This window comes from Mesoplodon densirostris, chromosome 3 (assembly GCF_025265405.1).
Source record: "Mesoplodon densirostris isolate mMesDen1 chromosome 3, mMesDen1 primary haplotype, whole genome shotgun sequence".
In the NCBI taxonomy this organism is placed as follows: domain Eukaryota; kingdom Metazoa; phylum Chordata; class Mammalia; order Artiodactyla; family Ziphiidae; genus Mesoplodon; species Mesoplodon densirostris.
The window spans coordinates 107023303-107050246 of record NC_082663.1 but is presented as its reverse complement, the minus strand read 5'-3'; the positions used below and the strand labels follow the sequence as shown (position 1 = coordinate 107050246).

The 26944-nt window shown below is 42.9% G+C and overlaps 1 protein-coding gene across 3 annotated transcripts in view; it reads right to left on the bottom strand.

Annotated features, from left to right (window-relative positions):
* Nucleotides 1-26944, bottom strand: part of GRAMD2B (GRAM domain containing 2B) — a 119736-nt gene that overhangs the window by 20562 nt on the left and 72230 nt on the right. For 2 of the 3 annotated variants that reach the window (XM_060093295.1, XM_060093294.1), the window contains 2 exons: nucleotides 4266-4385; nucleotides 1046-1157 (listed from right to left, as the gene is read on the bottom strand). In XM_060093295.1, the coding sequence (XP_059949278.1) occupies nucleotides 1046-1157; nucleotides 4266-4385 (232 nt within the window). Of the gene's footprint in view, nucleotides 1-1045; nucleotides 1158-1246; nucleotides 1264-4265; nucleotides 4386-26944 lie in introns of those variants that run through there. The other variant, XM_060093296.1, reaches the window with a different exon arrangement.

Below are 26944 nucleotides of genomic sequence, written 5' to 3'. Positions count from 1 at the left end.
GGCTCCGGACGCGCAGGCTCAGCGGCCATGGCTCACGAGCCCAGCCGCTCCGCGGCATGTGGGATTCTCCCGGACCGGGGCACGAACCCGTGTCCCCTGCATCGGCAGGCGGATTCTCAACCACTGCGCCACCAGGGAAGCCCCCTTGGAGTACATCTTGCATCCAGAAAGTTTCCTTGATTAAAGCTAGGTGTTCTATCAGGGCTTTGCTGAGATCTTTTTAATGGCTACAGTGAGCATTGATTGCATGCTTGATTTAAAAATATCCTGGGCCATGGAGTCTTCAAAAATGTGAAATTAATAAAAATAAAAATTTTAAAAAGGTAGGGACTGATCTAAATTAAAGGTGACATGACAGATAAATGCAATGCATGGTTCAACTGGATTCTAGAGAGGGGGGAGCAAAAAATCTTTATAAAGGACATTCACTACGGGGACAATTGTAGAAATCGAAAATGGATTTTATATTAGTAATATTTTTGTATATTTACTATTTAGTTAAATTTCTTGGGTGAGCCAACAGTTTCTTGTTCTAGTTCTTAGGAGATACATATTCAAGTATTTTAGGAGTGAAGTGTCAAAAAGCCCCGAACTGTTGGCCCCAGTAAGTATGTCATACTCTATGACACAGAACTGGGCTTTGTTACCCATCTTGAAGCAGACCCCAAATTGCTTCCAAAGAAGAATCATGACGCTGTTCCCAGGTTTTCCTCCTCTGTGTGCAGTTGGGAAGCCTTCTATTCACACAGGTGCCTTATCACACTCTTTAATTGTAGTGCAAGGATGTCACACCTCTCCTGGTCTCCGCTAATTATTAGACAAGCACATGACTCTCAGTAGTCACTGCCCCTCTGCATGTGCTGCATGGTTAGCTGTGAAATATAATGTTGATGAAAGCTCGCCCGAGGGAACTGCAGCCGGTCCTTTCTTCCTGATTCTCTAAAATCTGTGCCTACCTTAGTCCTGACCCTTGGGTTCCCTCTTCCTATTGGCTTCAATGCTTCTGTCGCCCTCTGAGACAATACACATTTCATTCCCAAATTACCTGGCTGGAAGATGAGAACTTTTTCCTTTCAATCTTAGGGTCATTCTTGCTTTCTGTTTTACAGTCGTTCTTCTCACTTGCTAAAGAGGCACCATCAAAACTGGATTTTGACCTGAGGAAAGAAAATCCAAGAAGTCCGTAAGATGAATTTTTTACGCTACCATTAATTGTATACAGTGTAATACATCTTGATTATTATACCAGCTCACAAGAAAGCCTGACATTGATTTTTCTCTTCTAGACATCGATAATCCCTCAGGACTCTAAGGACATGGTGTTGGGAGACGGGGTGATTCCAGCAGGCGGGATCCCAAACTGAAGAAACTGTACCTTATGGAAGGGAGAAGTATTGATTGAGCTGTGAAAGTAATTATATCATCTCAAAAGTATTTTAAGCAGTATAAAGAGGAGTACTGGAGGCTGATTATTGAAACTGCAGCTATAGTTCAATCCAGAATTCTGTGAATACTTAACAAGTGTTAATTGAGTGAGGCGTGATGTTAAATGCCTCAGGGCACACAAGACAGTCCTTATCCTTAAGGAGCCTGTGTGTATATCAAGCATCTTTTTATTTTTATTTATTTATTTTTTTACATCTTTATTGGAGTATAATTGCTTTACAATGGTGTGTTAGTTTCTGCTTTATAACAAAGTGAATCAGTTATACATATACATATGTTCCCATATCTCCTCCCTCTTGCGTCTCCCTCCCTCCCACCCTCCCTATCAAACATCTTTTTAAAAAGGCAGTACATGATGTAGCATCAAAACAATACATATCATAGGCGTTAGGAGGCGGTATAGAGACAGTTAAGTCCAACAGGAGGTAAGAGAAGAGACCAGCAGGTCAGTGAGGGTTTAATACACTGGGCCTAACAGGATGAGCAGGAATTGGGTATGGGGAAAAGAGAGACAGAACATCCCAGAGTGGGAAAATAGAAGTGAAATCAGGATAAAAAAAGAACACGTTTGGAAGTCCTTCCTTTGTTCTCATAAGGGCAGAGGTCAGAGCTCCCGGATTTCTTTCCCAAGGTGATTCTAGTCCTGGCTCTTCATTTGAGTAGAATTTGCATCTTCAACCGTACAGCGAAACCCAGCCATTTCAAAGTGGAATGCATGCATGATTTTTAGAGGTATATACATGAAAAAATTTTGTGATACAATTATGTAGATTTTTTTCTGTTTATTGGGGGAAAAAAATGGCACATGAAATTCATGATTCCACGATAGGATTCTTTAGAATGAGGCTCAGTTAAAATAATGTTTGGTTCAAAGTGAATTTAAGAAGACTCTTAAGCAATTTGGGTGGCATATGGGTGTGACAGAGGGACAGAAATGAAGTTAGAGAGACTTTGGGCTCTGGCTTTCTCAGCTGTGAAGAGACTATGTGATGTCCCAGGCCTCTGCTGCCCGCAACAGTTTTGAGTCCACAGTGCTCAAACCAGAGGCAAAATATCTCTCATCAATTCAAGGCACAGAGATTTGGATTCAGTTACTGGCCATTGAACCAATTCACAGATATAAATTTCTTTAGAATTCTAGGAATTACTTTAAAAAATAAAACTATGAGTAGACATTTGTACGCTACTTGAAAATAAAATTGTTTTTACAAATGTCAAATTACCTATTATTTATACTAGCCACTAATTTGAATTTATCACCTCTACTGATTCAAATTAATAAATGTTAATGGTACTGTCAAGGCAATGATTAGACCTTTTGAAGAACTATGGACTATAAGCAAATGTGACAAAAGGGCAGCTGTACCCTTGATGATTTCAAGAGGCACAAGCAGAAGGTCTTGTCTGCACAGCATTGGCTCTGAGGTAGGGGTGGGAGGCATGCTTATTTACATGCATTATTTCTTTGTGTCTTTTCAACTGTGTTAGTCTCACTTGATACAGATGACTATGAGCAGGACCTGAAACCTAGTGCAAAACATTTTTATTCAAAAATTCAGAATTGCCAGACAGTGAGAGCAGAGCCTTCAACCAAGCGCAGGACTCTCTGCAGCTACGCAGATAACACATTTGAGCTGGTGAAGCTGAACAAGCATGCCCTCATGATGTGTATTATTCTCATCTGAAGCCTGGGGAAAGTGGAGTTACACGTGCAGTGCATTCAGAGCACCTGCAGTAGCCAGCCAATAGTGGTGAAAGATACAAGAAACAACAGGCTTGGTGCCTTTGTTTGGTGAGTGAGGCAGGATGCTCTGACAGGAAACAGCTATAGAAAGAACGGTTAAAAGTGAGATGCATGAAAACAGTCATGCAGAAAAGATGGAGACAGAATTGGGAGTGATAGTCAGAACAGTAAAATCTGGGGGCACAGTGAAGACTTATGCTTGGTCCTGAGTGAGGTATAGATTTGCAGAGAAGCTGTGGGCTGGGTAGCCAGGAAGGAAGGGAAAAGCAGGAGTTATTTAATCATCCTGTAGCAGAGGACAAAAGACGTAGAAGGTAGCAGTTCTGACAGTTCTAATACGGGGAGGAGAGCTATTACTCCTCCACTTGGTGTGGATAAATGGCCACAGTTACCTGTAATTGATCACTGACTTAACCATTCTCTTTTAAGGGCAGAAAAGCAACTTGAAGTTCCTACTTCTTCCTTCCATGTGAAAGAAAGCACATAATTGGTGCCCCTGAGAGTGACGGGGACCAGAGCTCCACATCTCAAACCGCCTGTCCCCTCACAGCCCCACGACCAAACTGAGCCCGACTTCCAGCACCGGCCCCAGGAAATGGGCAGCCCAGGGAGATGTGCACACCCCGCCCGGGGATCCCAGGCAGGCTTTCCCTCTGCTCTTTTCCGTGGCTGCCAGGGAAGTGAGCAGGTGTGCACACCCACAGGCCGAGCAGACAATCCAACTTGGGCGGCCTCATCAGCAACCCTGGCAGCCTTTCCACGTGCTTCTAACTCCATGCCAGAGAGGGGCCCACCCCGGCTTTATCATGTAGCAGAATCAGTGCTTTCAGAAATTCTGCAGAAGGCTGGAGTGGGAAGGAGAAGAGAGGCTGGTGGGAAGAGCTGAGAAAGGAAGGCAGGTGCCAGTGCCTGGATATCAAGGAAAAACACCCCACTTCTTTCTCAGGGGTGTCATCTGCTTGTAGGAGATCTTCACTCTTAACCACCACCGTAAAACTAGAAGCACCAGCTCCTCCCAGAAACCCCTCCTCCCCGAAAGGCCAAAAGAACAGAGAGAGTCAAGGTGAGGACTCACCGCAGGGAAATGATTCTTTTCTGGTCTGCGGACTCGGCCTCGGTGGACAGAGCAGGGGACAGGGCTGCTGGTGACCTGCAGACCTTCTTTTTCTCCTCCACACCATTCTCAGCCTCTGAGCTGGAGAAAACACTTCACCTTAGATATCCAGAGTGGGGAGGAGGGAAAAACGATGACGTGACCTCGCTTTCTGGAGAGTGCAATGATCTTCAATGCCTGGGACTGGCTGAAGTCAACAAGGACAGCGGTGCCCTTTCCATCCCTCCATTCTACCCCCTCAGCTGGTGCCCCAGCGGGTGGAGCTCCAGGTCATGCCTGCTTCAGATACACGTGCAGGTTTATGTGCAGGTAAATGTCCGACCTTGCAGGGACTCGCCGACTCCCGGGTATGCGGCCCGTGGGCCCTGCGCTTCTTGGCTCTGCCCAGCCCAGCGTGGAGGTGGAAGATCACCCAGAGGCTGGGAGGGCCCCTGACCTGTGCACGAGCTCACGTGCAGCCTCCTGCCAGCTGTGAGCCTTTCTGCTGGGCGCTCCCACCCAGTTTGTTTGCACTTACGTCACTTATCATCTTTTGTTGTAGTTATATAGGTCCTGGTTTGGGTACTTGCTAATTTCACCAAGCGCTTTTCTCAGCAATTACACTCTCTAATCCACACCACCACCCAGGCTAGGTGGGAATTATGACTCCCATTTCACAGACTAGGAAGCTGAGGCTCTCACATAGTGAATTTCTTGCCCGAGTTTGCAGAACTAGTACCTGTCTGAGTTGGGATTCAAACTCAGGTCTGTCCATCCGGGAGGCCTTTGTGTACATGCCCATTCTCATATTTTCTTTCTTCGCATCCATCCACCCCCCAGCCACGCATCTATCCTCTGAGCCCTCTTACTAGCTCTTCAGTGTGGGAGCCCCAGGCTGGGGAGAAGAATCTCATTGATTTTTATACTGACCATGAGGTCTAGGATAGTGCTGGTATATAATCACACTCAGTAGGCTTTTGGAAAACTAGGTCTGACCTTGGTGAAAAAGGGAGAGGGGACAGTAAGTCAGAGGGTCAGCACGCTGAACCATTAACAGATGGAGGATGGCCAGTGCGGTGGACACAGGTGAGCTCCCTCAGTCTCGGGATCAGGGGAAACCACTTCAACATGGGAGGAGAGGAAGGAATGTAGCCAGGGAGAACACAAGGTGGTAGCATGGATCAGACCTTCTTTGGTGTCAGCCTGCACAGCAGAGGACTCACAAAACATACTTCTAGACCGTGAGAACTCCACGGTGGCTGAGTGTAAAGGAAGACAGCATTGCTGTGACAGTTTAGCTAATTTTAATCCTAACTTACCACCCATTTGGTATCTTCACCAGCAAAAAACCTCGCAGGCAGGAAATGTTATTGGTTACTTGAACCTTTGTGGTTGCTTGCTTACCACTTTTCACAGCGCATGGAAATTCCACCCCACATTGGGAGTCCTATTGTCGTGTCAAAATCAAAACCAGATATGTCTGACAAGGTACCCAAGTAATCTCTACAAGTGGTTGATACTCTCATTCTGCATTTCTCTTTTTCTTGGTAGGTTAACATCTGAGGACATAGGCCCAACCTTCTATTTCTTCAGTTCTTTTCACAGTACTTAAAGCACTTATGTACATTAAAAGGACTCAGTCCATAACTGAATTGCATTATGTGATAAAAGGTACATGGAAAGCCTTGAAACATTAAAATGAAAACATTGCTTTGGTTTAAAATAGAAGATTTATTTTAACATCAAGTTTAATTTATGGACTCCAAGAATTTTAGAACTGTTAAGGGCCCTTTGAGCACATCCCTGCCTTTTCCCTCTATCCCCCAAGACACACACATGACTCCTATTCTTCAAAAGCATAAGAAATTCACTCAAGTGAACTTATTTACAAAACAGAAACAGACTCACAGACATAGAAAATAAACTTACAGTTACCAAAGGGGATAGCAGTGGGGGCAGAGGGGTGGGTGGTGGAGATAAATTAGGAGTTTGGGATTAACAGATTCACACTACTATACATAAAATAAACAACACGCACCTACTGTACAGCACAGGAAACTATGTTTGGTATCTTGTAATAACCTATAATGGAAAAGAATCTGAAAAAGCACACATATATGTGTGTGTGTATTATATATATATATATCTCTGAATCACTTTGCTGTACACCCGAATCTAACACAACACTGTAAATTAACTATACTTCAAGAAAAAAAAAGTTATAAAAAAAAGTAAATCAGAAAATCTCTTCAAGAAGTTTCCATAGGAGCCTTCATAGAAATGGGATACGGTGAGGACTGAGCTAATAATGGGAGTGTGCTTAGCTTTAATATGGATTGATTAGATTTAACAGTGTTAAGTGGCACAACCTTGTAAAAGTGATACTACAATTTGCATTTATTTCTAATGGGCCTCTGGCTAGACTTTGGGGTTGGCTGGGATCAGAGCCAGTTTGTTCTTAAGTTGAATTCATTCTGATGCTTGACAATCCTCCACCCCCTTGTCCATTGGAGCCCTACTTCTAAAGGTCAGTATACCATCTACTTGACACCCAACTAACACCTAACACCTGCCTAACACCATACACAGAAATAAACTCAAAATGGATTAAAGCCCTAAATGGAAGACCAGACACTATAAAACTCTTAGAGGAAAACATAGGAAAAAGTCTATGACATAAACCACAGCAAGATCTTTTTTTACCCCGCCCCAGGGTAATGAAAATAAAAACAAAATAAACAAATGGGACCTAATTAAACTTAAAAGCTTTTGCACAGCAAAGGAAACGATAAACAAGACAAAAAGACAACCCTCAGAATGGGAGAAAATAATTGCAAAGGAAGCAACAAAGGATTAATCTCCAAAATATACAAACAGCTCATGGAGCTCAGTATCAAAAAACAAACAACCCAATCAAAAAATGGGCAGAAGACCTAAATAGACATCTCTCCAAGGAGGACATACAGATGGCCAAGGGGCACATGAAAGGATGCTCAACGTCACTAATTATTAGAGGAATGCATATCAAAACTACAGTGAGTTATCACCTCACAGCAGTCAGAATGGCCATCATCAAAAATCTACGAACAACAAACGCTGGAGAGGGTGTGGAGAAAATGGAACCCTTCTACACTGTTGGTGGGAATGTAAACTGATACAGCCACTATACAGGACAGTATGGAGGTTCCTTAAAAAACTAAAAATAGAACTACCATATGACACAGCAACGCCCCTACTGGGCATATACCCTGAGAAAACCATAACTCAGAAGGACACATGTACCCCAGTGTTCACTGCAGCACTATTTACAATAGCCAAGACATGGAAATAACCTAAATGTCCACAGACAGATGAATGGATAAAGAAGATGTGGCACATATATACAATGGAATATTAGCCATAAAAAGGAACGAAATTGGGTCATTTGTAGAGATGTGGATGGACCTACAGTCTATCATACAGAGTGAAATAAGCCAGAAAGAGAAAAACAAATATCGTATATTAACGTGTATATGTGGAATCTAGAAAAATGGCACAGATGAACCTACTTGCAGGGCAGGAATAGAGACGTAGATGTAGAGAATGGACATGGGGACACAGGGTGGGAAGGTGAGGGTGGGCCGAATTGGGAGATTAGGATTGACATATATACACTACCATGCATAAAATAGATAGCTAGTGGGTACATGCTATAAAGCACAGGAAGCTCAGCTCGGTGCTCTGTGATGACCTAGATGGGTGGGATGCGGGGGGGGGGGGGGAGGGGGGCAGGAGGGAGGGGATATAGGTATGCATGTAGTTGATTCACTTAATTGTACAGCAGAAACTAACACAACATTGTAAAGCAATTATACTCCAATTAAAAAAAAGAAGCTCTAAAGGAAAAAACAGGCATGCTTTTACATAAGTTACTGTCCTTGGTAGATTAAGAAGGTTAAAGGAAAATGGATATAACTTTTCTTGAATAAATTTGGCTTATTAGATTTTGATATTAAAAAAAAAGAGTGGGCTCTAAGGGAAGACTGTCAATATTCTGGGTGGCAAGAAAAGCCACGGTCATTTTGTCTTTGCACTTTAGACGTCGAAATCTTCCTGTGGAACATAGCCACATCTAGATAAATATGAGCTTTTTCTTCTATTAAAATTATTTCCAATGTCTATCAAAATAATTTCTTCTACAGAATGTTTCTGACCCATAGTAGCCTGTAAAGCATGTATTTGGACTAATATTTGCAAAAGTAAATAGGTTTTTCAAAACAACAAAAAAAAGTTTCCACAAACCAGTCAAGTAAATTGAATACAATAAACCAAAAAAAAAAAAAGAAAAAGAAATCCACTCAAATGAACTTATTTACAAAACAGAAACAGACTCACAGACAGAAAGTAAACTTATGGTTACCAAAGGGGATAGCAGTGGGGGCAGAGGGGTGGGTGGTGGAGATAAATTAAGAGTTTGGGATTAACAGATTCACACTATATATAAAATAGATAAACAACACGGACCTACTGTATAGCACAGGGAACTATATTCAATATCTTATAATAACCTATAACGGAAAAGAATCTGAAAAAGTACATATATATATCTGAATCACTTTGCTGTACACCTGAAACTAATACAACACTGTAAATTAACTACTTCAAGGGAAAAAAATGGTTAAAAAAAAGTAAATCAGAAAATCTCTTCAACAAGTTTCCACAAACTAGTCAAGTAAATTGAAATACAATAAACCACAAAAGAAAAAGAAAAAGAAATCCACTCGAGTCCCTCTTTAAGTAGGGAGATGAAGTGTGTATGGAACTTCAATAATCCACCTCAGCATTCATTCAAATATTTACGGAATTCTATGCTATGCAGGGTCAGATTCAGACTTAGAGGCAGCATGGTAACTGTCCTGCACAGCACCCGTGAAGACTCAGAAAGAGCCATGCCCGGCCAGAAGCACTCATAAAAAGGTGCTGTCTGTCTGGATGTAGCCCTACTGACACAGGACTTGGCAGAGAAATGGTGCCCCTTGCTCTGGGCAGAAAGAGCCCAGCACCAAGGAGCAGAGGAAGCGAAGTGGCTGGATTTCAGCCCCTCCTTGCCCCGCCCTTCCTGGCCAGGCACTTGTGTGCAGTGCTAGGCACTCAGCCCTCACCAAGTGGGTGGTCCTGATGCAGCGCCCCTAGCTTAGCACTGACAAGATTACAGAGCCTGCCTCTATCTAGGTCAACCCACCCACGCAATGTCTTTCAATGACAGAGCATTCAGGTATGTGCAGATTAAAATGACTTCTTTCTTTTTTTTTTACATCTTTACTGGAGTATAATTGCTTTACAATGGTGTGTTAGTTTCTGCTTTATAACAAAGTGAATCAGTTATACACATACATATGTTCCCATATCTCTCACGTCTTGCGTCTCCCTCCCTCCCGCCTTCCCTATGGTGGTCACAAAGCACCGAGCTGATCTCCCTGTGCTATGCGGCTGCTTCCCCCTAGCTATCTATTTTACGTTTGGTAGTGTATATATGTCCATGCCTCTCTCTCACTTTGTCACAGCTTACCCTTCCCCCTCCCCATATCCTCAAGTCCATTCTCTAGTAGGTCTGTGTCTTAATTCCCATCTTGCTCCTAGGTTCTTCATGACATTTTTTTTTCTTAGATTCCATATATATATGTGTTAGTATACGGTATTTGTCTTTCTCTTTCTGACTTACTTTACTCTGTATGACAGACTCTAGGTCCACCCACCTCACTACAAATAACTCAATTTCATTTCTTTTTATGGCTGAGTAATATTCCATTGTATATATGTGCCACATCTTCTTTATCCATTCATCCAATGATGTACAGAGTCTCCACCCTTCTCTTCCCTAGACTGGCTCCTGGTCTCCAGCACTGGTTCTGCCCTGGAAAGCCCTCCCCAGCGGGCACAAGCTCCACAGAGCCTCCCATCCCATCACCTCAGCTCTGCTGCTGGTGGTTCTATAACTCACTAGGCCCCTCATCAATTAATGATCCAACTACGAGAAGGAGGGAACTTCTGTTTTTTCCACAGCACTCAGCTCAGCATTTTGCTCAGTGTGGTCATTTATCAGTGTTGACTGATGTGGGATTAATTCTGCAGCATCCAAAACAGAAGTGAAATTCATCAATGGGCCAATTCAACTTTAGGTTTTTGTTTACTCAAAGATGCTACGGAACTCAAGCAACTTAATTCCCAACACAGGCGAGATGATTCCTACACCCCTACCACGGAGGTCTTGTTGGCAACAAACTGAAACTGCTAGAATCCGAAGAGCAGAGACTCACCTGTGTTTGAGTGAGGAGAGCATAGGAGAAGAAACAGACAACTTTTGCAAGGCCTCTCAGTAACTTTAAAGTTACTGGCAGTGAAGCTGAACTCTCATTGACAAGGGAGATGAAATAACAGATCTCACTTAAGTCATGAAAATAAATCAGCTTGGGGGCTTCCCTGGTGGCGCAGTGGTTAAGAAACCGCCTGCCAATGCAGGGGACACGGGTTCGAGCCTTGGTCCGGGAAGATCCCACATGCCAGAAGCAACTAAGCCCATGAGCCACAACTACTGAGCCTGCGCTCTAGAGCCTGCGAGCCACAGCTACTGAGCCCGTGAGCCACAACTACTGAGCCCACACGCCTAGAGCCCGTGCTCCACAACAAGAGAAGCCAACGCAATGAGAAGTCCGTGCACTGCAACGAAGAGTAACCCCTGCTCGCCGCAGCTAGAGACAGCCTGCTCACAGCAACAAAGACCCAACGCAGCCAAAAATAAATAAGTAAAATAAATAAATTTATTTTAAAAAATGAGTGACAGTTTTAAGGAAGCACAGAAGCAGCAGAAGATGCTGGGAACACGGGATCCACCTTCACTTGGCTTTGGCAGGTTATTTCTTCTCCTATCTCCAACCCAATGTAAGCATCAGTTATGGGCCCTGAAGGCTTCTAAGTAGGAATTTCAGAGCAGTGAGATAGACACACTTATACCAACCAAGCCTGACTTTACCAACTAGGCAACAGCATTTTTATTACCAGCTAGGAAGTGCTGGTTTCAACAAGACACTGCCACACACTGTTGCACCACAATCTATAAATAAAAAACAGGTTGGACGATCCCTATCAACAGTCCAATACTCCTCACTTCCTAGACCTCATTAGTCTGATGATGACTTGATTCAGATTTCACAATTTTTCAGAATTAGAATTCTTACATGGGGTCAACTATCAGTCCTCCTGAAAAGAGTCTGAGTTAGAGTAAACTCAACACTCCTCTGTTCTGTCATATCCATCTCCCAGGCCCTTTGCCTCTCCTGCTGAAGATGTGTTGTACTCAGGCATCATCACATGTAAGTGATAATTAGGTTCTATCTCAGGTGAGTGAATAAGCTGTATTTCAGGTAAATGCAAACAAGTGCCTCACTGTGGTTCAGTCCAGGAAGCTGTGCTCCTTCCTAGTTACAGTGATAAACCTGTGCTTGTCTACCTTCAAGTTAAATTAGTCTAAGCTTAGGCATAAAAAAGGTCACTAAACTCCTTTATGGTAGTACCAGTGAGATAGTTTTACACCCACTATCATTTAAAAAACTCCCTGTTTATCATTACTCAAAACCACAGTCTTGACCAACAAAGGTTAAGAAGTGACTTGAAGATAGGATATGTTTCACCAGAGGATCCCCAGAAGATAAAATCCTAGAAATGGGATGGAAACCCTGTACTGAAAACTAGGCTGCACCTGGACTCGCCAAGATCTGTAGCCTGAAAGACTCTTGTTTTTGGTGTGCTGCCCACTTGGTGGCTCCCTGGCTGGCAGGCAAGGGTGGCAATACTTGGGAAGCTGACAGATGGGCTATAGGGACAGAGGAGGACTCTGGGGGCTGCTGGGCAGCAGCCATAGTAGAAACAGAGACAACATAGTCACCAAAAGCAGGAAGCAGAATGGGGTGCAAAAGGTGCAGGAATTGGTGATAGAGACCAGGACCTCTCCAAGACCCCTAAGCCTCTCCAACTGCAAAGTCAACTCAGTCTCCCAACTAGATTTTTCTAAATCAGGAAGAACAGTCTTTCATTTACAATTCTGATATAAGTGTATCTTTGGAAACTTTACATTGTATTTATTGATCTACATATTTATTTCTGAATAGGTACTAGAAGCACAACAACACAATTCAAAAGTTACAAACGGAAAAACAAATCTCCCTTCTACCCACCCCTGTTTTATGCTGGCCCTGTTTCTCTCCAGAGGCACCTACTGTTCCCAGCTCCTGTGTGTACTTCCAGGGAGTCTGAATGCATATGAGTGTATTTTTTAAGCACAAGTGATAGCATGTTATTCTAGACACCCCCTGCCCCCTTTTTTGAAACTAACTTGGTGCTCTTTCCCTGTTAGTACCCATAGACCTTCCTTGTTCTTTTTAATGACTGCATAGAGTCCCACTGTAATGGCTTACATAATTTAACCAGTTCCTTATTGATCGGCATTTAGGTGATTTCAGTCTTATCACAAATATAGACAACACTGCAAAGAATGTCCTTATGTGACATATGTCCTTATGTTTTATTATGTGTGAATATATCCCTAGGATAACTTCCTGGAAATGGAACTGCTGTGTTAAAATGTACACAAATTAAAGAAAAATTTATAGTAATTGCCAAATTGCCTTTAGTAAAAGGTTTTGTGACCCACACCCATAATATGTAGCAGTGTTTACACATTCTTACTAAAATGTGACACTTAAAAAACAATTCAGGGACTCCCCTGGTGCTCTGGAGAGATAATCCAGAGATAACACCAGAATGGGTGGGAGAGCAAGCATTGGAGAGCAACATCCAAGATAACCCAAAGGTTATCTGGGGAAAGGAGATTAGCACCACCATGAATAGTTACAGGGAACACAAGAGGAAATGTAGTTTGTTGGGAGGGACTTTGCAAATCTAGTTTGAGATATAATAGACATATATTGTTAGCAGGTAAAAAACTGTATTTGAAAACCAAAAGAGCCCAAAGAATAACAACAAAAAGATACTGTCCTTGCAGAGGAAGGGCTCTGCCAGTTGGAAACGATTTCTGTTGAGTCCCAAGACACTGCCATAGCAGAGAGCAGTGCCTAAATCTCAGCTGCAATACCAGAGCTGGAGAAATGGCTTAGCACAGCCATCAGTGGCCCCAATATTCCCCTTTAACCTGGTCCCATGAACAATCATGTGATTCATTTCTACCTTCTTTATATCAACTCCCAATTCTGTTTTCCTAAATCATTGCTTTTCCTTCAAAGCCTAAGGCAACTCACGTAACTCCAAAGAGTATTCAAATATCAGGATTCTGATTCTGAAGGGACAGAATCCCAACTCAAACTGGTTTATGTTTTGTTTTTCTTTTTCTTTCTTTTTTTTTTTAAATAAAAACCACCCACAAGGGCTTCTGTCACTGCTTTAAGATGAAGTCAACAGCAGAGAACAGCTGCAGCTGCAGACGTGTCCCCTCAACATCGGGAACATTCAGCAGTGGTCTCCAGGGTCTCCCTCTCCAAGTCCTCTGGGACAATCAATGCCCCCATTCATCCTCTTAAGACACTGCCTCCATTATGTCATGTCCCTGCTCCAGAACCAACAATGGCTTTCTATTGAGCATCACAGTGAGGTATCTGGTTATGAGTCAAGACCCTCCAGAGTTTTGCAGTCTCCCTCTACTTTCTAAAAAGAGTTCTCCATTCCAGCCATGTTGGTCTTCTCACCATAGCCTCACTTAACATCGTGTTTCATCTTTCTGTGTGCCTTTTGGCCTCTCTAGCCTGGACTATCCTCTCTGTGCCTTTTTAAAAATTTTTTATGTATGTATGTATGTATGTATGTATGTATGTATGTATGTTTTATTTATTTATTTATTTATTTATTTATTTATTTATTTATGGCTGTGTTGGGTCTTCGTTTCTGTGCATGGGCCTTCTCTAGTTGCAGCAAGTGGGGGCCACTCTTCATTGTGGTGTGCGGGCCTCTCACTGTCACGGCCTCTCTTGTTGTGGAGCACAAGCTCCAGACACGCAGGCTCAGTAGTTGTGGCTCACAGGTCTAGTTGCTCCGCGGCATATGGGATCTTCCCAGACCAGGGCTCTAACCCGTGTCCCCTGCATTGGCAGGCAGATTCTCAACCACTGCGCCACCAGGGAAGCCCCTGTGCCTTCTTAACTACCCACAACTATCCATCGTTCCATGCCCAGGACATGTCCAGTTATACACCCTCTTGATACCAGCCCCCATCTCTTTACTTCCAATGTCTGGATATAAGAAATTATGCAATTAATACTTGTTGACTGGACAATTTTGAGTATACATGGGGTTCAGAACAATAATCAGCATTTGAAAAAGGGCTTGGGCTAAAAGTTTATCTCAAGACCTATGTAGTAAACTCCTTCCCAAGTGTGATTTACAAGTCCTATTGGAAGAGGGCCATGCTGAAGGTAGAAGAGGGGGGAAAGGTCGTCTTTCCACCTTCCCTTTCACTGAATCAGCACTGTGTGCATACTTATCTTTCAAACTGACCATTAGTTAGGTGAGTAATAATTTGAAACTATATGGAAACTTGAATAGACTGTCTTCATCGCTGGAAGAAACAACAGTCGTAAGCAAAATCATAATCAAACTAAATAACTTCTCAGTAGTGGTATTTGGAGGCCAAGCACAATTGGAAAACAACAAAGGAAAACGACAAGAAAACGCATCAAGGAGACAGCAATGGACTTTTCCAATTTCCAGGAAAGGTAGATTGACACTGCTGATAGTTCCACTGTGTTATTGACACCCTCAGCATGTAAATGGGCTTTTGTATAATGCATTGCTCAGTACGAACAAAGTTTCTAAAAATATATATCTCCTCCAAGCTAGTAATTTCCCCAGGGGCAAGGCCTTTAAATATTTTTTGTATTTCTATCTCTACACCTTTTTTGAAGGTGTTCTTCCACCAGCAACTGCTGAATGTCAGAATAAGCCGCCTTTCATACCTAAGATACATTAGAGGAGATCTAATTAAGGCTTTTGGCCAAAAGGAAGTGTTTGGGAAAGACCTAGATTTTAAAAGTGTAATGAGGGACTTCCCTGGTGGTCTCGTGGGTAAGACTCTGCACTCCTAATGCAGGGGGACTGGGTTCGATCCCTGATTGGGGAACTAGATCCCACGTGCACACCGCAACTAAGACGCCCACGTGCCACAACTAAGAGCTGGTGCCGGCCCAATAAATAAATAAATAAATATTTAAAAAATAATAAGAATAAAAAAAGTGTCATGAGAAACTTACCAAAACAGAAAGATAAGAATGCAAAAGGCTGGGGCATGAAATCCAGGAAAAAAGTTTTTTAAGAGGAAGTACAATATTAACAATATCGTCAGCTATTATGGCAAATATTCAAAATACCATAAAACATCAAATAAGACTGAAAGGTACCTCGGGTACTATAGATTAAGCACACACATAAAAAACAAAACCCACTGTCAAAACAACCCCATTAAAACCCAGAATAAAAAAATGTTAGGACCTCTAATTTTGGGTTTTTCAGAAGTGGAATCCATCACCGAAATGATCAATTTGGAGCCCCATTTTAAAGGAACAGAGGATCGAGAACAGCACAAAATTGGGAGGATGAGGATTTCAGGCAAAAGTCATAGAAAACTTTACAGTATGCAAAGAAGGAGAAAAAAAAGAACAAGTAACTTGTATATCAGGATTGCCAATAAGAAGGTATTTGTAGTATAAGAACCTGGGAAGTGAGTAGGAATACAAGGAACTGAGTATCTGAGGTGCTGTCCTTACAGCTGGAGGGATGAGGGTGAGGCTGAGCAGAGAAGTTCTGAGTCCTGAAACGAGGCTCAGCTTTATGAAAATGCTACTCCTGAGAAAATTGTTGTGTATTTTCTTTTTTTCTTTATAAGTTTATTTATTTATATTTTTAAATTTTTGGCTGCATTGGGTTGTCTTTGCTGCACGCAGGCTTTCTCTAGTTGTGGCGAGCGGGAGCTACTCTTTGTTGCAGTGCACGGGCTGTGGCGAGCGGGAGCTACTCTTTGTTGCAGTGCACGGGCTTCTCACTGCGGTGGCTTCTTGTTGCAGAGCACGGGCTATAGGCGCATGGACTTCAGCAGTTGTGGCACGAAGGCTTCAGTAGTTGTGGCTCGTGGGTTCTAGAGCGCAGGCTCAGTAGTTGGGGCGCATGGGCTTAGTTGCTCCATGGCAGGTGGGATCTTCCCGGACCAGGGCTTGAACCCGTATCCCCTGTATTGGCAGGCGGATTCTTAACCACTCCGCCACCAGGGAAGTCTGTTGTGTATTTTCTGATAGAGGGGTACTGGAAGAGAGTCATGTCAGGGGGACCCAACTTAGAGGTACTCTTCCAGGAAAAAGAAGGAATGAGGACCCATTTCCTTTTCCTTTTCCAGCAAAAGGAAAAGGGAGGAGGGAGAGACACCCCAAAGGGAGACAGTCCTAGTAAACTTCATGGACAGAACAGTCGTTTATCTTCATAGAAATTCCTCTTGAGTTAGACTTCCCTTCTCTTGTTACCATACCTACGATAATAACTTTTACTTGGAGAGAGAGACAGAATGTATCATGTCAGAAATACATGTATTTAGCCAGAAGGGAATATTTTACCTATAAATAGCACAGTAATGTTTAAGGTTAAAGAAAACAGTAAAAATACCCAAGGCCATCAGAGCCGACTTGGGAAGAGAGAAATGTTTGCTTCTGTTTTGAGGAGCCCTGGTCCCCGTGGAGACGAGCTGCGCTACTTTGGCCCTTAGCTGTTGCAGGAGGCGTTTGGACTTGACGCACTGCAGATATGAGCTGTCTCCCACCACCCTGGTTGCCATCTGTGATGACTTAAGTGCTTCCTTTCCTCTATACTCTTCATTTCCTGGAACTCTGTCTTTGTGTTCCATGTGGGGGGAAAAAAGATCAAATGCCAGAGAGACGGAAGACCGAGGTACGTAGGCACTGCAGCAGAGTTAAAAGTTTCCACAAGAGTCCAGAATAGCATCAGGGAGCCATCCAGAAACCCGTGTCTCCTTTGTTTTCCCCACACAAACTTGGCAGTACCATTTCCTGACTCTCCTGTACTCTGATCTCACGGCTCAGAATTGCATGTGTATGAGGACAGCTCAGGATGTGCTGTGTAGGAATTTCCCAGAGGTCAGCTTCACACCTTATGCCACATCATCCCCAGTGATCAAAATGGACATGGAATCTCACGGATGTTATTAGCACACGTGAAAATTCTCTTTGCTTGAACGCTAAGAGTAATATTATTGAAACTCAGGATTTCCTTTCTAATGAAAAATTAATGGGACTCAATTTCTAAAGAAGAGAGATACTATCACTTTTTTTAAATGGGATAACTCTACGTTAGAGAAAACAATTTTCTGTAAAAGGCTTTGGTTTAACCAAAACACTTCCAAACTAGATACACTTAAGGAAAGAACAGTTCATGCTACCCCATGGCAGAAAATAAAACAGTACATTTTTAGTTATTTCAATATGGAATTAATCCCATAATTATATCATATCATATATGATATAAATAATATATCATATATCAGAATATTATTTATATCATAAAAATCATACATGATATATCATTATATATAATTGCTATTATATATATGAAAATATGGAATAATTGTAGAACTAAGAACTCTATTGAAAAGAAATGTTTATCCTAGTATTTTAATGACAGCTAACTTTCACAGGATAGAAGAATTATAATTAATGTAATTTATACATGATAATAGTACCTCTTTCAAGGAAATAAGCAGTAAATCTAATAAATCTTACATCTGATATCCTTATTTCCTGTCCTTTATTTCTCCCACTACAAATATGCATTTTCTCTACCTGTGCTAAAATATATATATATAAATCTTTGGAAGACATCTATTCTTGGCCCCTTCCCTCTTCCTTGCCACTCCTTCCTACTGGATTTTCTAGATGACTTTACACTTGCACTGCTGTTCTCAAGGAGGATTCACACCCATACAACGATATCATACAAGCCCTCACGCCAACCTTATGAGGCAGGTATGTAAGACAGGTGTTATCCATATTTCATAAATAAGGAAACTAAGATGAGAGCTTTGAGCGACCAAAGAATAAGCTAACTACTCTCATACTTCGACTCTCTGTCTCCTACCAAACCTAGTCAGACACCAAGACCTGTGGATTTCTACCTCCTTAACATTTTTCCAGTTACGCCCCCTCCTGCTCTTTCGCAGTTCTGTTGCATTAGCTAGGGTCCTCAGTGTCTCCGGCCCGGACCCCTAAACCTCCCCACCTCATCTGAATGATATGCAACATTTCCTCTGTCCATCTCACACCTCCTTCCATCTATATGGAAGATCACTTTGCCCTGTGATCTTTGAAAAGCCCAAATATGATAGGATATTCACATCATCTCCCCAACCCCACCCCATTTAAAACCCTTTTGGTTCTCCATTACCTACAGGATAAAGCTGAATTTGATTCTTTCTGCAATCTGGAACCTCCTCACTGGCATTTAACCTCTTGCCATGTTTTGCCCAGCCCTGTGCTTGGGCTGCCTGAGCCCTCTCTTGTGGCCTTGGTAAGCACTGGTCATCTCCCAGGATTTAGCTCTGGCTGGGGCCTTCTCCTATAGGAAGCCTTTTTCAACCCTCTTTGTGCCCTGAGGACTGACCCTCCTTTATCGAATGTTTCTCCCCAGTACCCTCAAAGGTATGACTGCCATGGAAACTGTATGCTTTAATATGGGGTTTGTTTAAGAATTATGAACGGGCTACAATTTGCTCATCTTTACTCTCCTTAGAGCATAAGCCCCGGAGGGCAGGGTCCGGGTCTTATCTCTGTTTGGGGTGTTGGGGGGAGGGGGAGGGGCTCTACTCATTTCCCTTAAGTATTTCATGTTCCTTCTACCAGAACCAGAGGCCAGGCATTCCGATTTCTAGCCCAGAGCCCTTTTTGACTACACCAGACCTTATAAATAGCAACAGGAAGGGATGTAGTTCACTGTGAATTCCTGGACTCAGGAAGACTGGCATGGGAAAGGCCAGAGAAGTTTTCTGCTGGGGGTTGGATCATGTTTTGGCAAACTTAAACTAGTCAGGGGCAGTTTCAGTGAGGCAATGGCCTGCCCTTCCAATCCTGCCAGACAAAGATCTGACAAACGGATCCTGCAAATGTTGGGGGCAAAGAAGAAACACTTCCACTGAGGAAGAGTCACCATTTCACTCACTAAACGGGGTGAAAGGTAATGAAGTTTGCCTTAGGAAGGCCAAATGAGCTGTCATTATTGCTGGGAGGGGCCATTACACCTTAGCTGGCTTTACTGTAAGAGTTTAAAGGGCAACGCTCGGTTATTGCAGATTCCAAGAAACAGGAAGAAAACAGGATTGCTTTTCTTCATTTTATGCCTCTGAACTGGATAAGCCTCCGGGAGAAGAATCAATTCCATGACCTGTGGCTTTCTAAGAGTAGCCCAATGCACGGTTTCTGGGAGTGGCGTCTTCATCAGGGATATTTATCATATTTCAGTGTCTTAGTAAGAGCCTGGCTTTCTCTCCTCCACACCAGGTCCTTGCTCTCACAGCATGTGTTACAGAGCTGCACTGCACAGAGCTGCTCTCTGTCACATCAAACTTGATTTTAGAAAACACATTTTTTTTCATTAAAAAAACTGGGGTTAAAGGAGCTTAGAAAAATGTATGCATTTTCTATTTGACCAATGAAGCTAGGTGGCGTTGACAAGAGGAATAGTGGCAATGTTTGACGATCAGGCATATATTTCATCAGAAAAACTCAGACTGTCTACGTCTTGTGATTAATACTTAATTCACATCATAGCTGAGTAATCAAAGGTACCCACTTACTTTCATAAATGATTACAAAAATTTCCAGCCACCTACTATGAAAATGTTACGACATAGAGTAGGCAGAAGAATGATTATCTACTCATGGCCCATCCTGTTTCACCTGTATCTCTGCACACTCCTCCCACCCCATAATTACTTTAAAACAAATCCCATTACCTTCACATCTGAAATTATTGCAATATGTAGCTCTAAAAGATGAGGACTTTTTAAAAAAAGATAATCACAATACCAGTAAGAAACTCAAAAAGGATTAGCAATTATAATGAACTAAAAAACATGTGAAATCTAGCTGTTCTTTGGGGAAGGTTTTAGCATTACAAATTATTATTGAAGAATAGTGGGGCAATTCTAAGAGGTGCCAACTTGGTATATTGATTCTGAGCTGTAGGCACCTGAAGAACAGCAAATGCAGGGAGAGGCTTTCTCTGAATGTCACATATCTGCCTAAAGACAGATCCTCCTGAAGGAACTCAGCTGTCATGAATCCCCTCCCCAAGTTTCATCAACCAGGGAGGAATGACTCTGATCACAGAGAGGAGACTAGGAGCTCAAACCATACCTCGACACAAACTGTCAAAACTATCATACCTCCCCTGTATTCTATGTGCCCTTCATCTTTCCTAAAAATCATTTACTCTCCCCCGAGAGGCCTATATCTTCTCTCCTCTTTCTTTATTAAGATGGTATTTAATCCTAAATTCTATAGCCACCTGGAGTTACGCATTTTTCCCTGGGGAATCTCCCATGTATACATGAGCTATACATGTTAATAAACTTCTGTTTGCTTTTCTCTTGTTAATCTGTCTTGTATTAATTACAGGGGTCTCAGCTAAAAACTCAGAAGGGTAGAGGGGAAATTATTTTTCCTGCTGTTCAGTATTTAGGACTGCAGTGGACTAAATCATCTCTGAAACAGAGCTGAATATTTGAGCATCCAATACGGGATTTGGGAGAGTTCACACTCCCTGTATGAGTCCACATGGCTGTCTCCAGCTTGGCAACAGAAGGTAGCCACCTTGGTATCTCCACTTGCTGGGGGTGCCTTTTCTCTTGGGAGCCTAGCTGCCCTGGCTACTCTGGGGAGAGGCAGAAACAGACATGACGCTCCCTAATCTCGATACCTGGGCCAGATTGTTTTCTTGGGGGTGAAGGAAAACAGATTCGTAATTACGTGGGTCAACATGAAGCTAGTTGTAATTATGAGCTGAGCATATCCAACTGGATGAGCTACCATAACTCTAGGTGAGATGATGGAGCCACACCTGTATCCTGCCTGTGTCTCACGCAGCAGCTGCTCCTCTAAAACCTCCCCCGGCTCACATCCAAAGGACAGTCTTGAGAGAAACCTGAGCGGAGCAGACACAGGTGGTGATGTGATAGGGAAACTGCCCATTTCCTCTGGCCCATCAATACCAGGTGTCAGCGAAGCCTCAGGCTGTGCCGGCACCCAAGACTGTCTGGGCTTTCCCACAGACATGCTCGTTTGCCTTTGAGAATCTGCAGGGTTAGGTCACATCTCCTGAGCACAGAAGAGTGTCAATTTTGTACCCATCTAAAAAGCAAGCAGTATGTGGGTTTGGAACAAAATCTGGAGTTCTAGGTGCAAAGATCAGTGCTCTCAAAAGTATTAGATTCTCAGAATTTGTCAATCATAAATATACACCACAAATGGTACCTGCCTCCCTATCTTTACAAGAGGTTCTTGCCAATTCTTAGAACAAAAACCTATAGCATTCTGTTCAGGAAAAACAGCTCTTATGGAAAAATGATTCCTACCCTCTCCTTGAATGGCTTCAGGTACCAAACAGGCAGGTTACCTTAGAAAAGACACTGAGGAAACATCTTTTCAAAGCTGGAAAGACAGTTTGTCTTGAAGGCAGCTATCTGTGTAGTATGGTTTGCTCAATACTGCGAGATCACGGGGAGGGTCCCCCTTTTGTAGTGTCCCTGAATCCCCTTACCACCACCCCGCGTGCCCCACATAAGCCAGGATTGAGGAGGGGGAAGATGTTGGAAGGCATCTCTAGCTTTTACTTTTATGCATGTAACCACACCGATACATGCTGTAACTAATGGCATCTTTCCATCACAGTCGAGAGAAAGCCGGTTTTACGGAAGGGAGACAGCAAGGTTACTGTGCAGGAAAGTCATCACCGTGTCAATACCACCACTGGGACAGCAGTAGGTGACTGGGTAAAGGATGTCTTTGGAGACTGAAGGGAAGAGAAATGTGAAAGAGGCTGTGGGAGGACTCTATGCCCTCACGGTTTTGCCTGGACCCTGTTTTCTTTTAACTGACAGCACCCTGGCTCAGAACACAAATACACAGGCTGAAACAACATGTACCAAAACCAGAACTGAGAATACAAATCAGGCTGAAGAACTTTTCTCACCTCCAGGATATGTCCTTTTTTTTTTTTTTTTTTTTGTGGTACTCGGGCCTCTCACTGTTGTGGCCTCCCCCATTGCGGAGCACAGGCTCCGGATGCACAGGTTCAGCGGCCATGGCTCACGGGCTCAGCCGCTCCGCGGCATGTGGGATCTTCCCAGACTGGGGCACGAACCCGTGACCCCTGCATTGGCAGGCGGACTCTCAACCACTGCACCACCAGGGAAGCCCTCAAAATTAGCCTTTTAAACTTCTAATCCCTGGATTCTGAGTGACGTCAAAGAGGGAAAAATTAGCCCTATGGTGGATTGGTCCTTTGCTGTCAGCAGGGCTCTCAGCAGTCTTTGGACATTGTCCTCTCCTATTCCCTCAACTTGCATGCCAAACACTCTCCATGCTCTCAAGCCGCTAACCAAACACTACTCATCCCTTTGGATGAAAGGGGTCACATCACTATCTTGCTGAGACAATTGAAAAACGAAGTATTCAGACAAGCACGTCTTCACCTGACCTACAATAACCTACACTTGCATCTACTCCATCATACATTCCTCCAGTTTCAGAAGACAAGGTCTCTCTCTTATTGATGTTCAAGCCCACTTTCTGATACCTCTGGGCTTGTTCTATCAGTTATTCCATCTTTGTGCCACATCTTCATCTTTTCCTTCTTTGCTGGTTCTTTCTCCTAGTTTATGTACAGGCTCACAAAGCTCTCTGATCAAAAAACCAAAACCTTCCTTAGACTTCAATTCCTAGAGTTACCTTCCTGTGTTTCCTTCACTTCTCAGCCAAGGCTCTCGGAGCCATAGTCTACCCATGATGTGTCTGATTCCACATTTCGCATTAACCCAGTCCACTATAGTCTGGCCTCCATTCCCACTGCTCCACTAATATTTCTCTGGCAAAGTTAACCAATGATCTCTATATTGCTAAATGGAAAGGGCATTTCAGGAGTTCTCTTAATGCTGCTATTGGTACTCCATATTGTTGACTATCTCTTGAGATTTTTCTTTCCTTTTTTTTTAATGTTTCTATACCATATTGTTTGTTTGATTTTGCTTTTGTTTTATTTTTTGCTGTGCTATTTATTCTCCATCAACCTTGTAGCATCTTCTTTGACCTTCATCACAACATAGCATCGTTCCTAGGTTCTCTCTTTGGTCCTCTACTTTTCTCTCCACTGGAAAATTCGATCCAGTCTCATGATTTTAACTATCACCTATATGCTGACATTTCCCAAATCTGTCTCCCAACTCTGACCTTCTGGGGTGTTTTCTTTTCTTTTCTTTTCTTTTAATATTTATTTGTTTGCACCAGGTCTTAGTTGCAGCACACAGGATCTTCGTTGCGGCATGCAGGATCTAGTTCCCTGACCAGGGATCGAACCCGGCCCCCCTGCGTCGGGAGCGTGTGGAGTCTTAACCACTGGACCACCAGGGAAGTCCTTAGGGTGTTTTCTGACACCAACAACCAATTCTCTGATTCTCCAGATACCAACTGGGTATCCAACAATTCAATTCAATTCTGGCACTAACTATCCAAAGTTAGAGCCAACCTCATAGGTTAAGGGCTTAGTTCCACAAGATTGCCCCCACTTCAGATGTCAGCTGTAAGTCCCAGGCCAAGTGGCTATAAATCAGGGGTTCCCATGACTCCCCCCAATCCCCAATCAGGTTCGATAATTTGTTGAATGGCTCACAGAACTCAGAGAAATGCTTAACTTACATTCACTTCTTTATTATAAAAGACAAGTCAAGAACAGGCAGATGGAAGAGTTGCACAGAGCAGGGTATGCGGGCACGTAGAGCTTCCATGTCCTCTCTGGGCGCACTGCCCTCCTAGCACCTTGGTGTGTTCACCAATCTGGAAGCTCATCAAATCTTACTGTTCAAGAGTTTTTATAGTACTTAATTTCTTGGTGCTCTCCCCTCCCAGGAGGTTAGGGATGGGGCCAAAAGCTCCCAAGCTCTAATCACTTGGGCTTTTTGGTGACCAGCCCCATCCTGAGGCTATCTAAGGGTTCTACCCTAAACCATCTCAGGTGTGATCAAAAGGGGTCATTATGAATAACAAGAGACACTCCTTCTTAGCACTCAGGAAATTCCAATTCTAGGAACTCTGTGCCAGGAATTGGGGACAAAGACCAAATATATTTCTTATTACAGCACACACCTCCATCCCAATCTCAATTTTTATAAAAGAGAACCCATCATTTTAGACCCTAAATCTCCTTTTCCTCCTATGTTCCATGGCTTAATTAATGGCATCACAATCCATGGAGCTTTCTCCTGGAGAGAGAAACTAAGAGTCATTCTACCTTCCTCTCTCTGTCAATCCAATCAATCACCTGGTTCTTCCAATTTTATCCCTTTGACATTTCTCAAACCTATTCTCCCATTTTTCCTAGTAAAACAATCTCATTTGGATTATTTCACAGACAGCTAATCCCTGCTTCCTATTTTGTTCTCCATCCAATCTATCTTAAACCTTGCTACTGGACTCATTTCTGAAAAAACTCAAACCTGACTTTATCACATCCCTTCAGTGACTCCCTATGTCTTCTAGCGAAGACCAAGCTCCTTCCCATGGCATAAAAGGTCGTCCTCTGTACCCTCCTCCAATGCATTGCACCTGCTCAGGGTACTCAATATATGACTTATGTTCTAGTAATATTAGTTCTCCATAACCACCAGGCTGTTTCACATCACTGTGTCTTCATTTAGGCTATTCTTTCTGGATAAAATGACCTCTTTTTTTTTTTTTGGCTAATTCCTATTCCTCCTTCAAAATGTAGGTATCATCATTTCTTCTAAGAAGCCTTTTACTCAATCCCCACCCTGGGCTGGATGCTTCTCCACTATTCTCTTAAAATGCCTGTACATATTCTTATTTATCACAATAGACTGAAATTCATATTTAATGTCATGGTAAGATATTGCTCAAGTTATAGTGAAATATGCTGTAATGTTCTTGAGGGCAAGATCCACGTCTAATGCATCCTAATATCCCTGTAACATGCTACAGTGCTTAACAATAGTAGGTCCTCAAAAAATGTGTTAAATTCCAACCTTTGATATAAATAAAAGTACTTTAAAGAATATAAAGTGTTTTATAAATGCTTTAATAATTATTAGGTTGAAGTGGTAAGCTAGTATCCCCGACTTCAAATCTGAGGAAAAGGGCTTTTTAACTTTATTTTTTAAAATTAATTTTTATTGGAGTATAGTTGCTTTACAATGTTGTGTTAGTTTCTGCTGTACAGCAAAGTGAATCAGTTACATGTATGCTTTTTAACTTTAAATTGTATTCAAATGGAATTTGTTTATTTTCATACCTGAAGTATACAGGAGAAACCTGCAATTCCATCGGTAATGAATTTGCTCCCCATTTGTGTTACAGGTTTAAAATTGTTACTTGGGTAGACTTTTTTACTATGAGTTGTCCAGAAGGCATTGTGGCCCTGTCACCTGCAGCCAAAGGGCAAAGCAGAGTTGTCCAAATGCAATGTGAATGCTGATATGTATCTATAAATATGTAAGAGGAGAGTTGAGGTATGTTCCACCGGCAGTCCTGCCTTAACCAGGTATAAGTTTACCAAGGGGAAGAAATAAAAGCAAAAATAATAATAATAATAATAAAAGAGGCCAAACCAAGTCAGAAAGCAAGGATTCTATTCATATTCAAAACACTTTCCTCAGTTTGTTCAGCCTGAAAGAATTCTTTACACAAAGGCTAAAGAAGAGCACAGAGAAATAGGGCAGTTTCTTCAAAGACTCATACTCTTCAGGTTGGAAGGGATCTAACAAATCAGGTCATTCAGCCCTCTCTCTTTACAGAGGAGGAAACTGAAGACCAGAGAGAACGACTTCCCTAAAGTTTCAAAGAATCAGTAGTAGAGTCAAAGCCGGAAGTGAAACAAAGAGAGCCAAGCAAGGAGAATTCTGAATGGGGGATCCAGGTCCTCCTGTGTTCTGCTCTCCTGTCCCAACCAGTCAACAACAGTCTAGCCACAGACTCCTAAGGATTCATCAAAAACACGAATTTGGACTTCCAAGTACCCTATCCTTTTCATCCCTCGCCTGGAATAATTTTTCCCTCCAGTTGAGGCCAAATTCTTTCTTACCCATCAACCTCACTTCAGATATCACCACTTAGCTCAGCTCACCTCAAAAAAAGCAGCCTGCTTGGGCTTCCCTGGTGGCGCAGTGGGTGAGAGTCCACCTGCCGATGCAGGGGACACGGGTTCGTGCCCTGGTCCGGGAAGATCCCACATGCCGCGGAGCGGCTGGGCCCGTGAGCCGTGGCCGCTGAGCCTGCGCGTCCGGAGCCTGTGCTCTGCGACGGGAGAGGCCACAACAGTGAGAGGCCCGCGTACCGGGAAAA